Source organism: Schistocerca gregaria, chromosome 1, assembly GCF_023897955.1.
Source record: "Schistocerca gregaria isolate iqSchGreg1 chromosome 1, iqSchGreg1.2, whole genome shotgun sequence".
In the NCBI taxonomy this organism is placed as follows: domain Eukaryota; kingdom Metazoa; phylum Arthropoda; class Insecta; order Orthoptera; family Acrididae; genus Schistocerca; species Schistocerca gregaria.
This window is the reverse complement of record NC_064920.1, coordinates 540916136-540933481: the sequence shown is the minus strand read 5'-3', so window position 1 is coordinate 540933481 and position 17346 is coordinate 540916136. Positions and strand designations below refer to the sequence as shown.

The 17346-nt window shown below is 35.1% G+C and overlaps 1 protein-coding gene across 3 annotated transcripts in view; it reads right to left on the bottom strand.

Annotated features, from left to right (window-relative positions):
• The window catches only part of LOC126355684 (organic cation transporter protein-like), a 580417-nt gene that overhangs the window by 23782 nt on the left and 539289 nt on the right, over positions 1 to 17346 (bottom strand). For all 3 annotated transcript variants that reach the window (XM_050006069.1, XM_050006061.1, XM_050006053.1), the window contains 4 exons: positions 15025 to 15199; positions 7139 to 7367; positions 1038 to 1141; positions 797 to 951 (listed from right to left, as the gene is read on the bottom strand). In XM_050006069.1, the coding sequence (XP_049862026.1) occupies positions 797 to 951; positions 1038 to 1141; positions 7139 to 7367; positions 15025 to 15167 (631 nt within the window). In that variant the 5' untranslated portion in view covers positions 15168 to 15199. The remainder of the gene's footprint in view (positions 1 to 796; positions 952 to 1037; positions 1142 to 7138; positions 7368 to 15024; positions 15200 to 17346) is intronic.

Sequence of the window (17346 nt, the reverse complement as noted above, 5' to 3'; positions counted from 1 at the left end):
GAACTGCACTTAACCTGATTAAAAAGACAAAGAAGATAATGAACTGACATTGTGGGCAGGTGGAGCAACAGCAAAATCAAAAGCACAGATGTTGGCAGCACGCTCCCTGGTCATGTGAGTGACAAGTTGGGAGGGGCGGGAGGAGGCAAGGGAAGGGGGGTAAGAGAGAAAAGTGCACTGCACCAGGTCATAAGTGGTCAGTTCATCAGCGTACCTAATGATGGCAAAGCGGTTGCTTGCCATAAAATTGTACCTGTTGGACACAGGCATCTGAATGTTCAACTGTAAACTATTTTGTCAGTGTTTGAAATATGTAAAAATCTTGCACACTTATGTTTAAAAGACCAAGTAATCTTCATAGATTTAAGGGTTTATCAAAATCCATTGAGGGTTTGCTATTCACTGACCACTCCTCAACCTTTTTGAATTTTATTTCTTACTTTATATTATAAAATTTGCATGCTGTTGACCTCTCTTTCATACTGCTCATAAATAATGAGTTCTCATGCTGAAATACAAACAATGGAAGGAGGAAACCATTCAATTCATTATAAAAATATTGAGGGATCAACATTTGCATAAGCAAGATTTTATGTGATTATTGAACAATATGATGAGTTGCTACTCATATTTCTTCCGTTATTCATATTCCACTCAGGCCTGTCCATCATAATATTGAATTCTATTTGTAGTTAATTCATGAATCTTCAGAGAACATTTTTCCCAAAAACTAGGGCACACTTAGTTTTCAGAGACAGAAAAATAATTGTAGTCTATTCTTATGAATGGTACATACCAATAACATAGCCAATTAAGAAAACTCCTGAAGCAGTCATGCCAACAACCAGTCTGAATATCATGAAGAAAATATACTGTGGTGAAACAGATACCAGTATTCCACCAAGAATCTGTAGCACCAAAGCAATAACAAATATCGGTTTTCGTCCATATCTGAAACAAAAAATTCAATTAAATGGCATTAATATCACTATCCTTCATGAAATTACATCTACATTCATTAGCGAGATGTTTCTTACCTATCAGAAAGAAAACCAAATCCAAATGAGCCTATCATGTCACCAAGCATAAACATTGAGTCTGCTGTGGCACGTAGCCAGGCACTGTCACATACTAAGTCCCACTGAAAAGCAAGAAAACATTTATGTCAGATACCATCCTTCATAGTTACACCACAGGACCTTAACAAAATTCAGTTGTCTATTGAGCAAAAAATATCAAAGGCAATTACAGACATTATGTCTGAAGTTATTTTGCACTAATCTGAACTTAGTTATAAAGTTCTTTGACAGAAATTTTTGTCCATTTAGAAACACTTCTTATTTAAGAAAAATGTGATCAACTCTTGTTTTTATAGGGACTTTTCATGTTATTTGAACAAGAACTGATTGGAATATGAGAAACAACATCAAACAACACCTCACATTATATGTAAATGACAACTATTCATTCAATGACTGTTCTGCAGATGTAAAATATAGTGAAGATAATTGAAAATTATGAGCGATGGAAAATCTGAGATGATTTGATCCAGACAGCTGCTGCGAATTCTGAACTGTACTTGACCCAACCACACAGGGAAAAAAAACAAACACACACACAATAATGGAATTAATTCAATGAGAAATGTGTTGCAGGTGAAATGATAATGGCCTAACATAACGTTGGCAAGAAATCAAATCCAAGCCCTAATTTCTTGTATTTAACATACTCTTTAAAGGAAATATGGAACATTAATGTTTAATGTCTCATCAATGAGGAGATCATCAGAGACAGAGTACTTATTGAAGCTGAATAAGGATGGGGCATGAACTCAGCTGCATCTTTTTCAAAGAAATCATCCCAGAATTTTCCTTAATTGATTATAAGAAACCATCTGTATGGCCATTAGCTCTGCTCCTCTGAAATGTGAGTCCAGTGCCTTGAGCACTGTGCCATCCCACTAGCCTCTATCTTCCAAGTCAGGTACGCAAATTATCTAGAACTGTTTATCAGAGACAGCATGAGAGTCAACAGCTTCAGTTAAAAATGTCAAATTATAATGAAGCCATGTCTGTGGTTCCTGGAATCCTTTTTTTCCAAAATAGTAGAAATAGTAAATTTAATTTGTTTTCCTCTCTTGCATCTTGCAAATACTTGTCTTTGTTGGATGGAAAAATAAAAAATTCACAACATTTCAAATAAAATATGGGTGCTACATGGAAATGATCATATCTTCTCATGCTTACTGATGAAATTCTTCAGTATGTGCTGAAATGCTTTCTTTGACTTTGGAAAATATACTATCTGTGTGGTGCATCAACTGAATGATCATCATTCTTCTATTCTGGTAATCAACAGTTTCAGTTGATTTGATGTGTAAGCCATCTTTTTTCCAGCAATGGCCAATATTCTGTTGCAATAATTTGGTTATTTCTGCTTGAGAGTTGTCCTTTCCCTTTCTTCACAGTTTACCTTCCCTTCTTCAGTGAACTGTGTGTTATTGTAGTTATACTTTCATTTAAACTTGGAATGGTAGACTTGGAGGATTAAAAGTTGTGCTTTGCTTCAAAGTGCTGATATTCAACAACTTTTTACAGTATATCACTTGTTATTTTGAAGAATGAACCAAATAATATTCTTACCAGATCGACGACCACCACCACCATCATAATAGAATTTTCATTGTTGGGAGCTCACAATATGGTTTGTGATACTTTACTGAATCATAGTTTCACCTGTCTTTTGTCTGCCTGCTTAGCTGGGTGGTAACATGCTCGTTCTCATGCAAGTGGGCCCGGATTTGATTCCCAGCCGGGTTGGAGATTTTCTCCGCTTGGGGACTGCGTGTTGTCATCATCATCATCATCATTTTATCCTCATCACCAGTGTGCAAGTCATCCAATGTGGCATCAAATGAAATAAGACCTGAACTTGGCAGCTAAACTTCCCCAAATTGGGGCCTCCTAGCCATTTATTCCATGTGCTCATTTCCATTTTATCTGTCTTTTTGTGACCACATGCATTAGCTAATTCTGACTGTTTCCTGCAGTAAGACGGATTGCATATTTATTATTTTAAAATATTAATCACTACCCTCTCATTTCATAATGGTACATTCTATACCTCTCTAACTTTCATTTCCATTTCATACTACAACATTCCAGCATTAAATGACTTAAATCTTGCCTTAAAAAACCCTCATATTTTTTTCAGCTGCTTCATTTATTGTCTGTCTCTGTTCCACATTATCTTACTAGTGAAATAACCAATGAATGAATGTTTAAATTATATTGTGTCATGAAAATAATTACACCAGTCTAGTCAAGATGGACAGCAATAATGTTTGACAGATAGTTAAACTTCTTTAAGAACAGTGGTGTTTTTAATTTGCACAACACAAACTAAAATAACATGAAGCTTCAATTTTCGTGCAGGATCATTTCCAATTTATAGCACCTTGTACTTTCTCAATCAGAGACTGACAAATGCAGAATATCTGCAAGACCAAGAAAATGTACAGACATTAACAGAGAGTCAAACTACTGGCTGCAGGACTGCTTTGAAGTATCAATTACTTTTAATGTGTCTGTGATGAAAAATGATAGTACTTGAGATTGATACAAAATAGTACTCCATACTATAGCACCAGGCTGTCAAGTTATGTATGATGTGAGACAAAAAACTGTTTATCTACTTGCTACCTCCATACATGGACCTGCTGATCACCATCCAAAAGTCAAAGGGGTGCTCCTCATTAACCATGATGCTCTACCACTCTGCATGGCTTTGTGGCCATAAAGCATGGAGCTAGTCATGATAAATCTGCTTACAGTACTAAAACTTGCAGCATAGTGCATGGAGGGTATTAATGTTCATTGAATGGCAGTGCTTGGGTCAAACAGTGTTGAGGTCCTCCCTTTGAACATTACATAATGGTTTTCAAGTCCCTACATTTGTTACTGTATGTGTATGCCTTTCTCTGTTCATCACTACATACTGTGGTAATGTATAGGGTGCCTCACGCAAGACACCCAAGAGGGTACAGCGGGTCACGTGGGCATTTGGCAGTTGAAGCCACTGTGTACACAGTTTGTCACTATGCATAGTTCTCGTTTAAGTTTTTTTGTCAAGGTTAACTGCTTAAAATATTGTTACTAGATGTCATTATTGCAACTGCACTGGGTCTGGGGCTTCCCTGCACATACGTCACTTGGCCCAGTCAGACATCAACAACCCACACACATTTTCTATATTGTGCAACTGAGTGTTTTGGTGGTTTGTTTTCAGTTTCCTGTCAAGTTTCCATTTGGTATGGTATACACAAAGGATCAATGAGTGTTTTTTGTGTTGAACTATGCAAAAACAGAATTATATGTGGAATGTCAGCTTGAATTCATACAAAAATTTCCTAGTGTGCATGTTCCCAATGATTCGATGATATGCATATTAGTGAAGAAATTTCAAGAGACTGGATCTGTATTACATAAATGAAGGCCTAGAGACCCTAGTGTTTTATCTGAAAATAAATTAGACAACATTGTGTGTGTGTGGGGGGGGGGGGGCCTTAGAAAGAAGGCCAAGAAAATCTCTGCACTGTTTGACACTTCAGACTGGTGTGTCAAGAGCATCTGCTCACAGAGCTGTGCACAAACTGAAATTGAAACCATACAAAATAATGGTAGTGCATCAACCAAAGAACTCAGATACTGCTGCTCAACATTGTTATTGCAACTGGCCGTTACAGTCTGTGCACGATGGGGAAGTTGATCATGAGATGCTTTTTTTCTGATTAAGAATGGCTGCATTTGTCATGGTATGTAAATTCTCAGAACAATAAATGTTGGAACTCCAAAAATCCTCACAAATTACATCAAAAACTTCTGAATGATGTGAAAACAGGAGTGTGGTGTGCAATTAATGCAAGACAAATTATTGAACACATATTCTGACAGGTATGTGAACAATATACTGCATCTTTTTTTTTTTTTTGAGAACTAACATCAAACAAAAAGATGTGCGGTTATTTCATGAAGGACAAGGCAAGACCACACATTACCAATGCTTCTGTGACAGGAATAGGAATTGTTTTTGATGATAAGGTAGTTGACTGGCTGCCTCACATTCTACAGATCTAAATCCTCACTCTCTAAATCCGTGTGGTTTTTATCTTTTGGGAATGTTAAAAGACAAGGTGGATGAAACAATCCCCATCCACTTGAAGAGTTGGAAGGCAGGGTTTGGCTAGTCATTTCCCAGATTTTGGCAACCGAAATTCGTTGAGTGTTTGCTAATGTGTTCAGGAGACGTCAGACTGCTCTTGCTACAGAGGGACATCATTCTGAGCACCTGCTGTAAACAAACATAAGCTTAAGTTAATCAGGTGGAAACGTTGTTTACACTTAACTCAGTAGAAGTGCATGTGCAGCTGTCTACCGGCAGATTTCGGTCCGAGAGTCAGGCGGTCAGCAAGTGCGGTAGCAGCAGCCAGTGGCTGTGCCATGTGACTTGCAGACCCCTCCCAGGCATCTTTCATGAGACACCCTGTATGTGTAACTGGTGTGACAATCTAGTCCGAGTCCAACATCTTGGAACCGTATCAGGTGATTATTTTAAACATGTCTAATTGATTTAATTCCTTATTAACCTTCTGAAGCATAATGCACTTTGTATTTTCATTAGCAATACAGTAATGGGTATTGCAACAGCAATCTTAAATTTATAACAACCAGCAAGTCCAGCAATAAGCTATTTTGCTTTGAAAAGCACATGTGCACCTGGTTGGTTACACAGAATCATGTCAAGTCTGCTAATGTGGAATTTACTCCCATGTATGAAACATTCCAATTGAACCATCTGATACACTACTACTTTATTCTACTAAGTCAACTGTACATAACTGTGTTCAGAATTCAGTGGGACTATTTATCATTCTGGCTTTCTATTTTAAAAAAAATTAATTCCATAGGGTGTATCTAATATCAATTTATCTATCATTTTCTTCAAATTTTCGTATTTTTATCAGTTATCAGCAAATAATGACTACAAACATTTGATAGAATCCTTACTGTTGACAATTCCTTCACAGTTCAATGGTTGGAGGACTTTTTGGGTCTGCTGAATAATGTTCCACAATTATTCCACTATGGCTGAGATTAAAACAAGATAAATTTATCAAAATACACTCCTGAATTTCAATGCCAAAGTTATCAAAGGCTTGCCAACAATTTGTGACTTATCTAAACCATTACCTATTGCCGAAAATTGGCAACAACCTACAATGGCTTTGTGAACAGAGGAAACTGTTGACTGACACTGATAGCGGATTATGAATTCAGAAATGTACTTATGAAGTGTGAAGTCTGAGCAGAAACGAACGTGCTTCAAAAAAAAAAAAAAAAAAGAAGAAGAAGAAGAAGAAGAAGAAGAGAGAGAGAGAGATAATGAGAAGTTGGAAAATCAATGAAAACATGTCAATACAACAGTGACAAACAGGAGTTTTTTGCAACTGTTTGATGACACAACGAAAATGAAAATGAGACCAAGAACAAATGTGCCAGTGTAGCTGACATGTGATACAGTTTTACACTGAATGAAAAACAGTTTTTAAGTGTTTTGTTTATACCTGTCCAATATAAAGTTTAGCTTATATGAACACTAGTCTTCCAAGAAAATGAAGCTTTCAATTCTATACTGAAATTATACATAAAGCTTTACTGCTCAGTGCTCAATATTTGTTTTCACAGCACTTCAAAACAAATTATTACCATTAGACAAGTTATGAAATTATAAAATTTCTTCATTTGTGGAATATTAAATACTCAATTGTCTTTTTTTAAAAAAAATAAAAGAATTGAATATTTGAACTGAATAGTGAGTCTTGAAAGTGAAAGTTTTCAGCTCATATAATTGTTTTTTGAATGTTATATAATGATTTTGAAAGTAAAATTTTTCAGTTGATATAATTTTTTTTGAATGTTATATTCTTTTAGACATTGTATGCACAAATTATCCTGTGATTGCAAACAGCATTAAACCCCATAAAATATTTAGGCAAATATAGTGACTGCATGTGATGAAGAACAAGAAAAGGACATTGTGCATACATGTCTAAAAGTGAGAGACTTTGCTCCTCGATCACCTCCACAATCGTGCTGCTCTTGTAAATGCTGTGGTCGTAGACCCAGGAATCGCATCTCACACTGCGGTTGGCAGGAATATTTGAGCTGAAATATTCCGCACTGAAGTTGGCATCAAGCCTCCTGCATGAGGACCACGCTTGTTGCTCACTGTCCCAAGGGTAGCTCATGTTTATTACGCCTTGAGGTAACTGATATGTAGCTGTTTCATTTTCAAAAGGCAACTGACATCTGAATAGAAACAACAACCCTTTATGTACAAATGCTTATCAAAGCTATGGAAAATATTTGATGTTTATAATTAGCACATATGGCTAATTGGTGATGGAGTTATAAGATGTAATCTGTAGGTCTGAAGAAGCCAATCTGTTGATGACAAACAGGTTTAAAATTTAAATTGCTAACATACTTAATTGTTGCATTATCAGTTGCCTCTCACAGTATGCTAGAAAATATTCCTGTTAACTGAAGACATATATATTCCAGTAACAAAACACAAGAAGTGTGGAGGCCTCTGAAAACATCTGTATTGTGTACTTATTTTGTATGTCTTATTTTTATGTGTAAAGCATCACATCTGAAGACCAAAATCAATCCTTATTTAACTATGGTTAGATCATTCCTGCGATACTGAGAAGCTATATGTTATATTGGTATGAATTAGCCTTGAAAAAAAAATTACACATACTTAAAACAAAGAGATGTTAAAATAATGTATTTAGACAAGCATGGGATGAAGAAAAACAAAACATAACATTCAGGCATAGTGTTGTCCTCAGCACTTACAACACAAATTTTTATTATACATGTCCACCTGTATGCAATACAAGTTAAATTTGACTGAAAAATGAAATATAACTTAGAAACAGACTTTGAATGTTGTCCTTTGCCTGACATTCTGAAAGCATTGTACAGAGTTCTAAGAAAGCAGTGGGAATAAGGTGAAGTATTTTGCTTAAAAGAACAGGAAGCTGGACACCAGAAACTTTTGCCTCAGATCTGAAATAGTTTCCATGTACTACATATTAAATTATAAAGTGAATAAATGTGAACAACACTGAAACCACAGCAATTTATAGAAAACATACTGAATCTCAGAATTAATGACTTAACTTCAATTTAGATTAATAAGGGACACTTTATGTATATAAGCAACACTGCTGCAGAGAAAAAGTCACATGCAGAGAAGAGAATCAAATTAAGTCACTCATATAAATTTCTATTACAATGGTGTATTCTTGTAACAGTTTTGAAGTAATTTCTCTGAAAGCACACACAAAGCATTTATTATGGTATGTTTAGAAATGTTATGAAGACACCTGCTATCAAATGCCATTGCATGCACAATTAAAAGACGAATATGTTACCCCCACACAAAGCAGCTTGGCAACAATTGGTTTGGACATTTGTGAAGCAGAATAACTCAGAAGACCGCAGTAATCAACAGTGCCAATGCAACACAACACACATCACAATGAGCAACATAATTAAACAAAATGCATCTTTCTTTACCAATTTTCACTGTGAGTTAGCTGAGTGTAACCAGTAGTACATAAAAATATCAAAATTCCTGTCTTCTATAAACAGAAACAAGCCTGATGTTTTCCTGGATTAAGGGCATAAGATAATTCATTCCTTTGTAAATATTAGTGGGTGCTGTTGTACAATTAAGAAATCACACACTATTAAAAATAACAGAACAAACATATTAAATAAAAACCTTTAAAGAAAAATCACATATAACAGCCTGCAAACACAAAACCCTAAATTATTCATAGTAGGGTAGAAATCCAGTGGAATGCTGCAAGGCTGAATAAAAATCAAATACCACATATGTTCAACATGAAGCATGCACTTCCAGTTAAATAATTACTGCCATACAGTAAATATCAACTGTTTCAGGCACTGGAAAGGTAATGCAGGTAACTTCTTGTGATATGTTTTCCCAGATAGTAGTTCTGAAAATGTGGAAGTATATACATGCATATACAGTGCTTTGCTCCATATTAATAATCAGAAATTCTCACAGAGAAAAATTCTGTTCTACAAATGATTTTTCTGGAAATAAAACAAAAAAGTAATGCAGAACATTGAACTGCTTTGTGTTAAATAAATCACCTTTAATATTATTCTGATAGTTTTTATTCCTTGCTCTCTTTCAAAAATTAAGAAACTATTAACAAAAGAACAAATAAATGTAATACTATCTGATGAGCTGCAGCAAAGTCATGCATTGTTTCTAATTTTAATAATGATTGAATAAGCAGCTGAAATACAACTTTTCCTTACAACAGGGAGTATTCAATTCAATTTTAGAATTTTTATATTTATTCAGTTCAAGGAGCAGCAAACATCCTAAAACAGTTCACACACATATTCATACATGTTTGTGTCAAAAATTGATAGTGAAGCTTTTTTCACAAATTGACAGACCATTGTAGTGTATGATGACATGTCTTTCATACAGAAACCTTAATTTGACTAAGTCGCATTTAGTTAGCTGCCCAGGTTATTTAAAACAGAAATATGAAGTTGTACATTACCAGCCCAAGAGTATGGAATATTTTGTTCAATAATGTGAGCCATATCATGGCCAATAGTTTGTTGATGTGATTAGTAATTTTGCTGAGTACATCTACTTAAACTCTTGATAGTACAAATTTCTATTTGAAACTGTTGTATTGCACACATGTACACACAGTCCCAGCAAACAGAAATCTTTTAAAGCTCGAGCTCAAAATGATGTGACAATATCTAACAGTTCCCTTTTCTGTGTTTTTTTTATTTATTTTATTTTTAATGTTCCAATACAGTCAATATACTTTTATTTTTCTACATGTGTGTATCAGATTTTCTGGTTCTTTGATTTGTAAATTTGAAATCACTAGTAGTATTAACAAAATCACACAGTGTTCATAGCAGTACTATAATACGGAAAATAAAACGTGTGAATTAAACTTATAATGAAAAATTACTGTGATATTCAACATCATCCCTATTAACAATGACTAAGATGGAGGACTTAGAGGCAGTTTGTACATCAGTCATAGTGAACAAAAGAATATATTAAAAACAAAGATTACAAGACTTACCAAGCGGGAAAGCGCCGGCAGACAGGCACAATGAACAAAACACACAAACACCATTGTGCCTGTCTGCCGGCGCTTTCCCGCTTGGTAAGTCTTGGAATCTTTGTTTTTAATATATTTTTCCCATGTGGAAGTTTCTTTCTATTTTATTTACATGAACAAAAGAGTAAATATATTTATTCATTCAGTTTCTGTCAGTGCAGCTTCCAACAAAAGTGGATATGAGAAATGAAATTTCTCAATGTAAAGCTTAAAAGCAAAATGGACCAACCAATGAAATGTAGCTTTCGCAAGAGTAAAACAAGTGTTGAGTAAAAACAATTAAAAAGAAGTCATGGTTAGTTAAGACAAGCGAGATATATCAATGATTAAATGAAATAAAATTTGGAAGCAAGAGAGAGGAGCAGTGCATCCTGATTTTCTGAGAATCTAGAAAAGCAACAACTGAAGAGCTGAATCAACATGGGAGGAATAGCTATATCTCCAGATATTATGATTAGTTCTGACGTCGTATTGATGGCATGTTTACTTGCACCAGTAACACTGCTAACTTGCAATTAATGTTACTTATTGCTTCTGCTATAATATTTATAAAAATATGGAGAGTATGTCTCTGAAATTTTTCAGTTTAAACTTGAAAATTGAAGAGTAGTAACTGGAGGCAACAGTTTTCTACAAAAATGCATTAAAATGTAAATTTCAGCGTATTACACGTTTTTCTTCACAGTAACTAAATGGACAGATTACCACTGTCAATTATTTTACCCAGACTTAGTTACCTAAATGATGAATTCTTATTCACATACTTTTAATTGAATGAAAAATCCCATAATCCCATAATCAAGTTTGAATTTAACACTAAATATTTCTTTTACAGTTCTCTTTTATGTTACAATGATGCTCTCTTACTATACTGAATAATCCAGATGACTGAAGAATAAGAAAATAAAGTATGCAAAACATTTAAGCCTTGATGGATCTGTCAGCAAGAGGAAAGAATTTTTTGTGGCCCAAGCAGAATTTAGTATGTTAAGGTTTGAAAAAAAGCTGGGATGGTAACAGAGACACACTTCATGAGGTGAATCTGACTTTTGTGACAGACTAAAATAAGCAGACTCAGGATCACAATGAGAAGTGACACAAAATGTGTACCATGACACACACACACACACACACAATAACCATAACCATATATTTCCACACGTGCTTTAGATTTGTAATTGTTATTGGATTTTTAATCTAATATTACCCGTACATTGTCCACATTTGCTTTACATTTGCATTATGGAACTACAATTACAATATATAACAATATATAATGTTTTCATATTTATTACATACGAGGCTCAACATCACTATTTCTTTTTTGTCTGATTTTAGTTACAACCAGAGTGGTTACTTGTATTGATGTTGCTACTGCTCATCATAAGCTACATTGCCTAATTCACCACACACTGCAAACTGTATTTAAACTATCATTATGACTTTCTGACAGTTTTTTTTGGGGTTAAAACTGGACTTCTTTTGAGATTGGTACTCCATATTTTATGAATAAATTATACGTATTATTTTTCTGTGTACATTTGAGAATTACACTCTGTCCTTTGGGGAAATGAAATATGACTGACAGTCATGAGATTATAAGTTGGAGATCAGCATTTTTAACAAGAATAAAAATACTACTTTCTGTTGTGAAAACACAGGACTTTCACTGTTTACAACAGTGCACAATGTTATCATTGTAAAATCAACAGTGACACAGACAAGTTTCCCCAAAGCTTATTACTATGTCAGTGACCAGAAATATCGTTAATAAACTGCTGTAAATATACTTGCAAAAATCAGAAACATCACTGAATCTCCTACACCAAAGATGTTCTCTGTGAAAATTTGGAATACATTTTAGCAGGAACACCATTATATAACCTGAGTGTTAAGAAATAAAATTATAAAGCTCATCAGAACCAAAAACCTGAAACATAAAAGCAGAAAAAGGTAAAGAAATGAAGAACTGAATTTTTTAAAAAATTTTGAAAGTTAAAAAAATATTAAAAACAGGCTCCAACAAAATTTTGCAGTGGGTGTTTGCTACAGTCAGCTTAATTCATAGAAAAAAAATTATTAATCACGTCAGCTCATACTACATTTAAAATTAATGAAATATTGATTACAGCACCTCAATGATTGTATACACTGATATTTTTCTCAATAAATGCCATTTCAACTACTCCTGTGAGCAGTTTTTGGATATATTACTACACTGCACAGTTTTTCTGTGTTATTCCATAAAAACTCAACATGCTTTGGCTCTGGAACTTTTATAGGGCCTTATCTACATACAAAAATATCTTAGGTACTCAATTTTATTCAATACTACTGGGATAACCATCCATTACAATAAAAATGCACATTACTGCCAAAGCAACTGTGATGAATAATATTGTGAATGAACATTTGTCACCTATAAGGTTTGGATGGATGCTGATCGCACTCATTTTTAATTTAAGGGTTCTCAAAGATGTCTTAAATAATTGCCCCTTGACAACAATAAATGAACTGAGCTATGTGTGTCAATCCAGAAACATGTGATATTCCTGGTATTTCAGTATGAAAACTACTTCCTATGACAATAACAGTCAGTATGGGTATCTATCCTTGAGTACAGCGATTGCAACTCTGTTACATACATACAGCACACAGTATGCAAATTGTATAGGACAGCACAGCAAAAGCATATGAAAGACACTAGATATCCCAGATCATTTGGAGGGTGAAGGATGATGGCTCCAATACTGTCACTGAAGACCATCGTTTATCTCCAGAGAGTATGTGCCAATCAAGTGATGGTGTTGTACAATGACACTCTTCACAGCTTCATACACAGCCGCTGATATACTGCACTGCAGTGAGAGATCATCACAACATGTAGTGAAGTTGTGTGTGCCATAGGTGGACAGACAACACAAAGCAAGTAACTTTCTACCCATAAGTCGAGCTATTCCAATTTGAGCTGAATATATGACAAAACGTTATATGTCAAGGTCGAATGTAGCAGGAAGACATGTAAGAAGAGTAGAATGGAGATGGACTTCACAAAAACATTCTGTAATTGGTTACTTCATCATCAGATGCTAAAAAATTAAAAACATGTAGAAATCAGACAGAGCAAGCAGATGAATTAATTAACCAAGGACTTTGGGAAACAGCATTATAAAATGCAAGAATGTGAAGTTGGCAGTTAAAACTTGTAATAAATATCACAGACACTTTTCATATGAACATTTCAAGAGATTACATAATGTCAACTAGAAAGAAGACAATAATTATTGTTATAGAACAAAGAGGGGCAGAAAACACAAAGAAAACACTAAAATGCCATTTTTCCATGCCAAAGAAATATTTCACATGATGAATGCAATAACTGATACTTGACAGGTCAGAACTGAGTGGTGGAAGAATAGATGTAATTTTATGAGTGAATAAATAATTTACAAAGTCATAAATAATTTACAAAGTCAAGAAGTTAATGTAACCAGAGAATAAAGCAGGTGAGAGGGGGATCACTTACTCAACATGTCCACTGCCAGGAAACAGATAGCACGCATAAATGTCTAAAAGGTAATGACAGTAGACACACTGGAAGAATAAGCTGGAGCATTATATGATTATTTTATGGTTTCTGTGTAAAATGAAAATATAGAGTGCATCCAGTTATTCAAGGCATTGTCAAAACTATCAAATGTGAATTCTGAGGAAAATATCTTTGGGATATATACTCTAGAAGTTGAGAATGTATTTTTCCAACATTGCTGATAAAATTGGTACAGCATGGCAAATGAGGGATTTATCTAACAATATTCAAGTTTGTTTCTGGTTGATCAACTTATCCACTGCTGCTAAAAAGAAAAGAGATCTTTACACATCAGAAGACACTGATGGTCTACTGCCTGAGAATAATGTTTGAGGAAAAATGATTTCAAAAAGTAATTTGAGCAATGTAAAAAGCCTTGGTGAAGGAAGACAGAAAAATAATGCCTACAATGACCAATAGGAACTTATTTGTTAGTTTAAATGTGTATTTTTACTAGAATCTGCTTGGCTCAGCAGAAACATGAGTGATTTTTTAACAGCTTCTGTTGTCAGTGTAACTGATAAAAAGTTCTTTAGTTCCCAGAATAGAGGAAATGCATCAACTGTCCAGTTACCTATTGTTCCCTTAGAACATGCCCATAAAATGTTCATACATATTATATAGAATATATAACACACTTAAGTAACAGAGTGTGATTTTTAAAGAATGTGTGTATCATAATTATTGTTTTTATGCATTTGCTGGTCAGCTGTAGGAATGATTATGGAAGTCAGTATACTTTGCATACATGACAGTTTACACACTGTATCTGTAAAAATGTGCAAATTGGTGACAAACTAGTATTCACTGCTTGGGTTAGACCTAGGGAGGCCAAACAAAATAGTATATTTTTTCTTTCCTTTTATTTCAATTAAAAATGAGTCTAAAGTGTCTCAATAATTATTCCAAAAGAAATCACACAGCAAGATAAGAAAATGTGCTTCTGTTCATGAACTGATCACAAACTTGTGGAAGTTCTCTCGTCATGTTTACTCAAACAATACTATCAATAGAGTGAATCAGTTTGAACATTAATATTCTTTGGATTTAAAATTCAAAGAGTTGTGAAAAACTGTTGAATTGTCTCAATTACTTAGCTGCTGTTATCTTTACTATAGTTTATCTGAATTACTATACAGACATCTCTATTAGGTTATAATAATCCTACCTGTGGTCCACTTTCGCCTGAAGGAAGACACCTCCCAACTTATGGAGGGCACTCACAATTGCTGTCAGGCACAGCAAAAAGTAAATACGCCGCTGGTAGCGGCCAAATTCTCCCAAGTATGGGAAGATGTCATCAAAAGCCATTTTTCACCGACTTCTTGCTTTCCAATCTGAATCTAAAAATAAAATGGTTTTGTCAGTATATTCTTAAACAAACAAAAATTTGCACTTTTGTATAAGGGTACAGAAGTATCTACCATAATAAAAGGCATTATATGAAGTAAAAACAATCTTTTACTTTCACACCTAAGGGGTTTCTTTGTAGGATACAAGGAATATAATATTTCTGTTTGTGTCCAAGCTGACAGTAAAGGTACTTGAATCGCTGTGTAATATATTAATGAAATAATATCTCACAGTTGGAAGTTTGGAAACTTAAAGAAGTTTTACTTCACAGTATTAGATATCTTGTTACAAAATAGAAATCGTCATATCTCAAACTTTCATTATTCAAGAAAAAGAAGCACTATAAACATTTTTAATTAGATTAACTGTTTTAAATCTAGAAGCAGATAATGATGGTGTAGTGTACATTCGTATCTTTTGTAAAAAAGTGCTGTAAACTATACTCACGTGACATGGGAAGAATGGTAAACACCCTGTTGCTTTTATTGTGTTCTTAAGAAGAATACCTACACATGTACTTTCTTTAGATTTAATCACAGTTTTAGCTGAAAAAAACTATGTATAACTGTGTATGTGATAATTTGCCTAAAAATCTATGTGTAACTGTATGTAATAATTTGCTTGCAGCCTTTTTTTCATGTTGGTTCCTGTGTATTTGTGACAGATTACACAGTTTATAGTCATCACATTAATTTATGTTCTCTCATCTCATCTTCTCATAATACTGTCTTGTCCCAAATCAAATTGTACCTATGCACAGAAATGATGAAGAGGAATAAAAAAATACAAATACAATAACTGCAAGGGAGGCTAGAGAGCCTATGGCACTATAAGTTTTCTAAGGGCTTAATTTGGTACTGGAGGGATGTGTAGGCTGTAAAAGTTTTAAAGATACCGTCTTCACTACATCCAGCAGGTTCATATGGATGGAAGGTCACCCATAATCCCCCACCAACTCTCAGGGAGAAAAAACGGTATGTATAATTTGGTATTTTTCCGTCAAGAAAATTATGTAAAAGCCGGTATTATGTAGTTTTCGACATGGTTGGAAATTAAATAAAACTTTTTATGGCTACTTGGAAGTAAGAATTCGTCTCCCAAAATATTAAAAATGCCCTATACCCTCAGGTCTAGGCCCTCCCCTACAAACTATCATATGGCCGCTTTTGCACGGATACACATTGCTGTAGTTAATCAGAGATGAAGTCCACACTATTGGGTACAGTGGTGAGCTGCATCAAGGCAGTCTTCAGACTGAAGACCGCAGCAGCAACAATGACGGTGGGAAGTCGCATGCACCATCTGTCTGTGGAATGGGTTAACTTAGTTGTGTGTGGTATCGTATTTCAACAGTCTGTGTGATGTATTTTTTTGAGGTGGACGCTGGGTGGTGGTTGTTCTGGTCTTCAGTCCTCAGACTGGTTTGCTGCAGTGCTCAATGCTACTCTATCCTGTGCAAGTTTCTTCATCTCCCAGTACTTAGTGCAATCTACATCCTTCTGAATCTGCTTAGTGTATTCATCTCTTTGTCTCCCTCTATGATTTTTACCCTCCACACTGCCCTCCAATGGTAAATTTATGATCCCTTGATGCCTCAGAACGTGTCCTACCAACCAGTCCATTCTTCTTGTCAAGATGTGCCACTAACTCCTCTTCCCCCCAATTCTATTAGTACCTCCTCATTCCCCCCATGAACCATGGACCTTGCCGTCGGTGGGGAGGCTTGCGTGACTCAACGATACAGATAGCTGTACCGTAGATGCAACCACAATGGAGGGGTATCTATTGAGAGGCCAGACAAATGTGTGGTTCCTGAAGAGGGACAGCAGCCTTTTCAGTACTTACAGGGGCAGAAGTCTGGATGATTAACTGATCTGGCCTTGTAACACTAAACAAAATGGCCTTTCTGTTCTGATGCTGTGAACAGCTGAAAGCAAGGGGAAGCTACAGCCGTAATATTTCCCAAGGGCATGATGATGGCGTCCTCTTGGGTAAAATATTCCAGAGGTAAAATAGTCCCCCATTCGGATCTCCAGGTGGGGACTACTCAAGAGGACGTCACTATCAGGAGAAATAAAACTGGCATTCTACGGATCGCAGCATGGAATGTCAGATCCCTTAATCGGGCAGGTAGGTT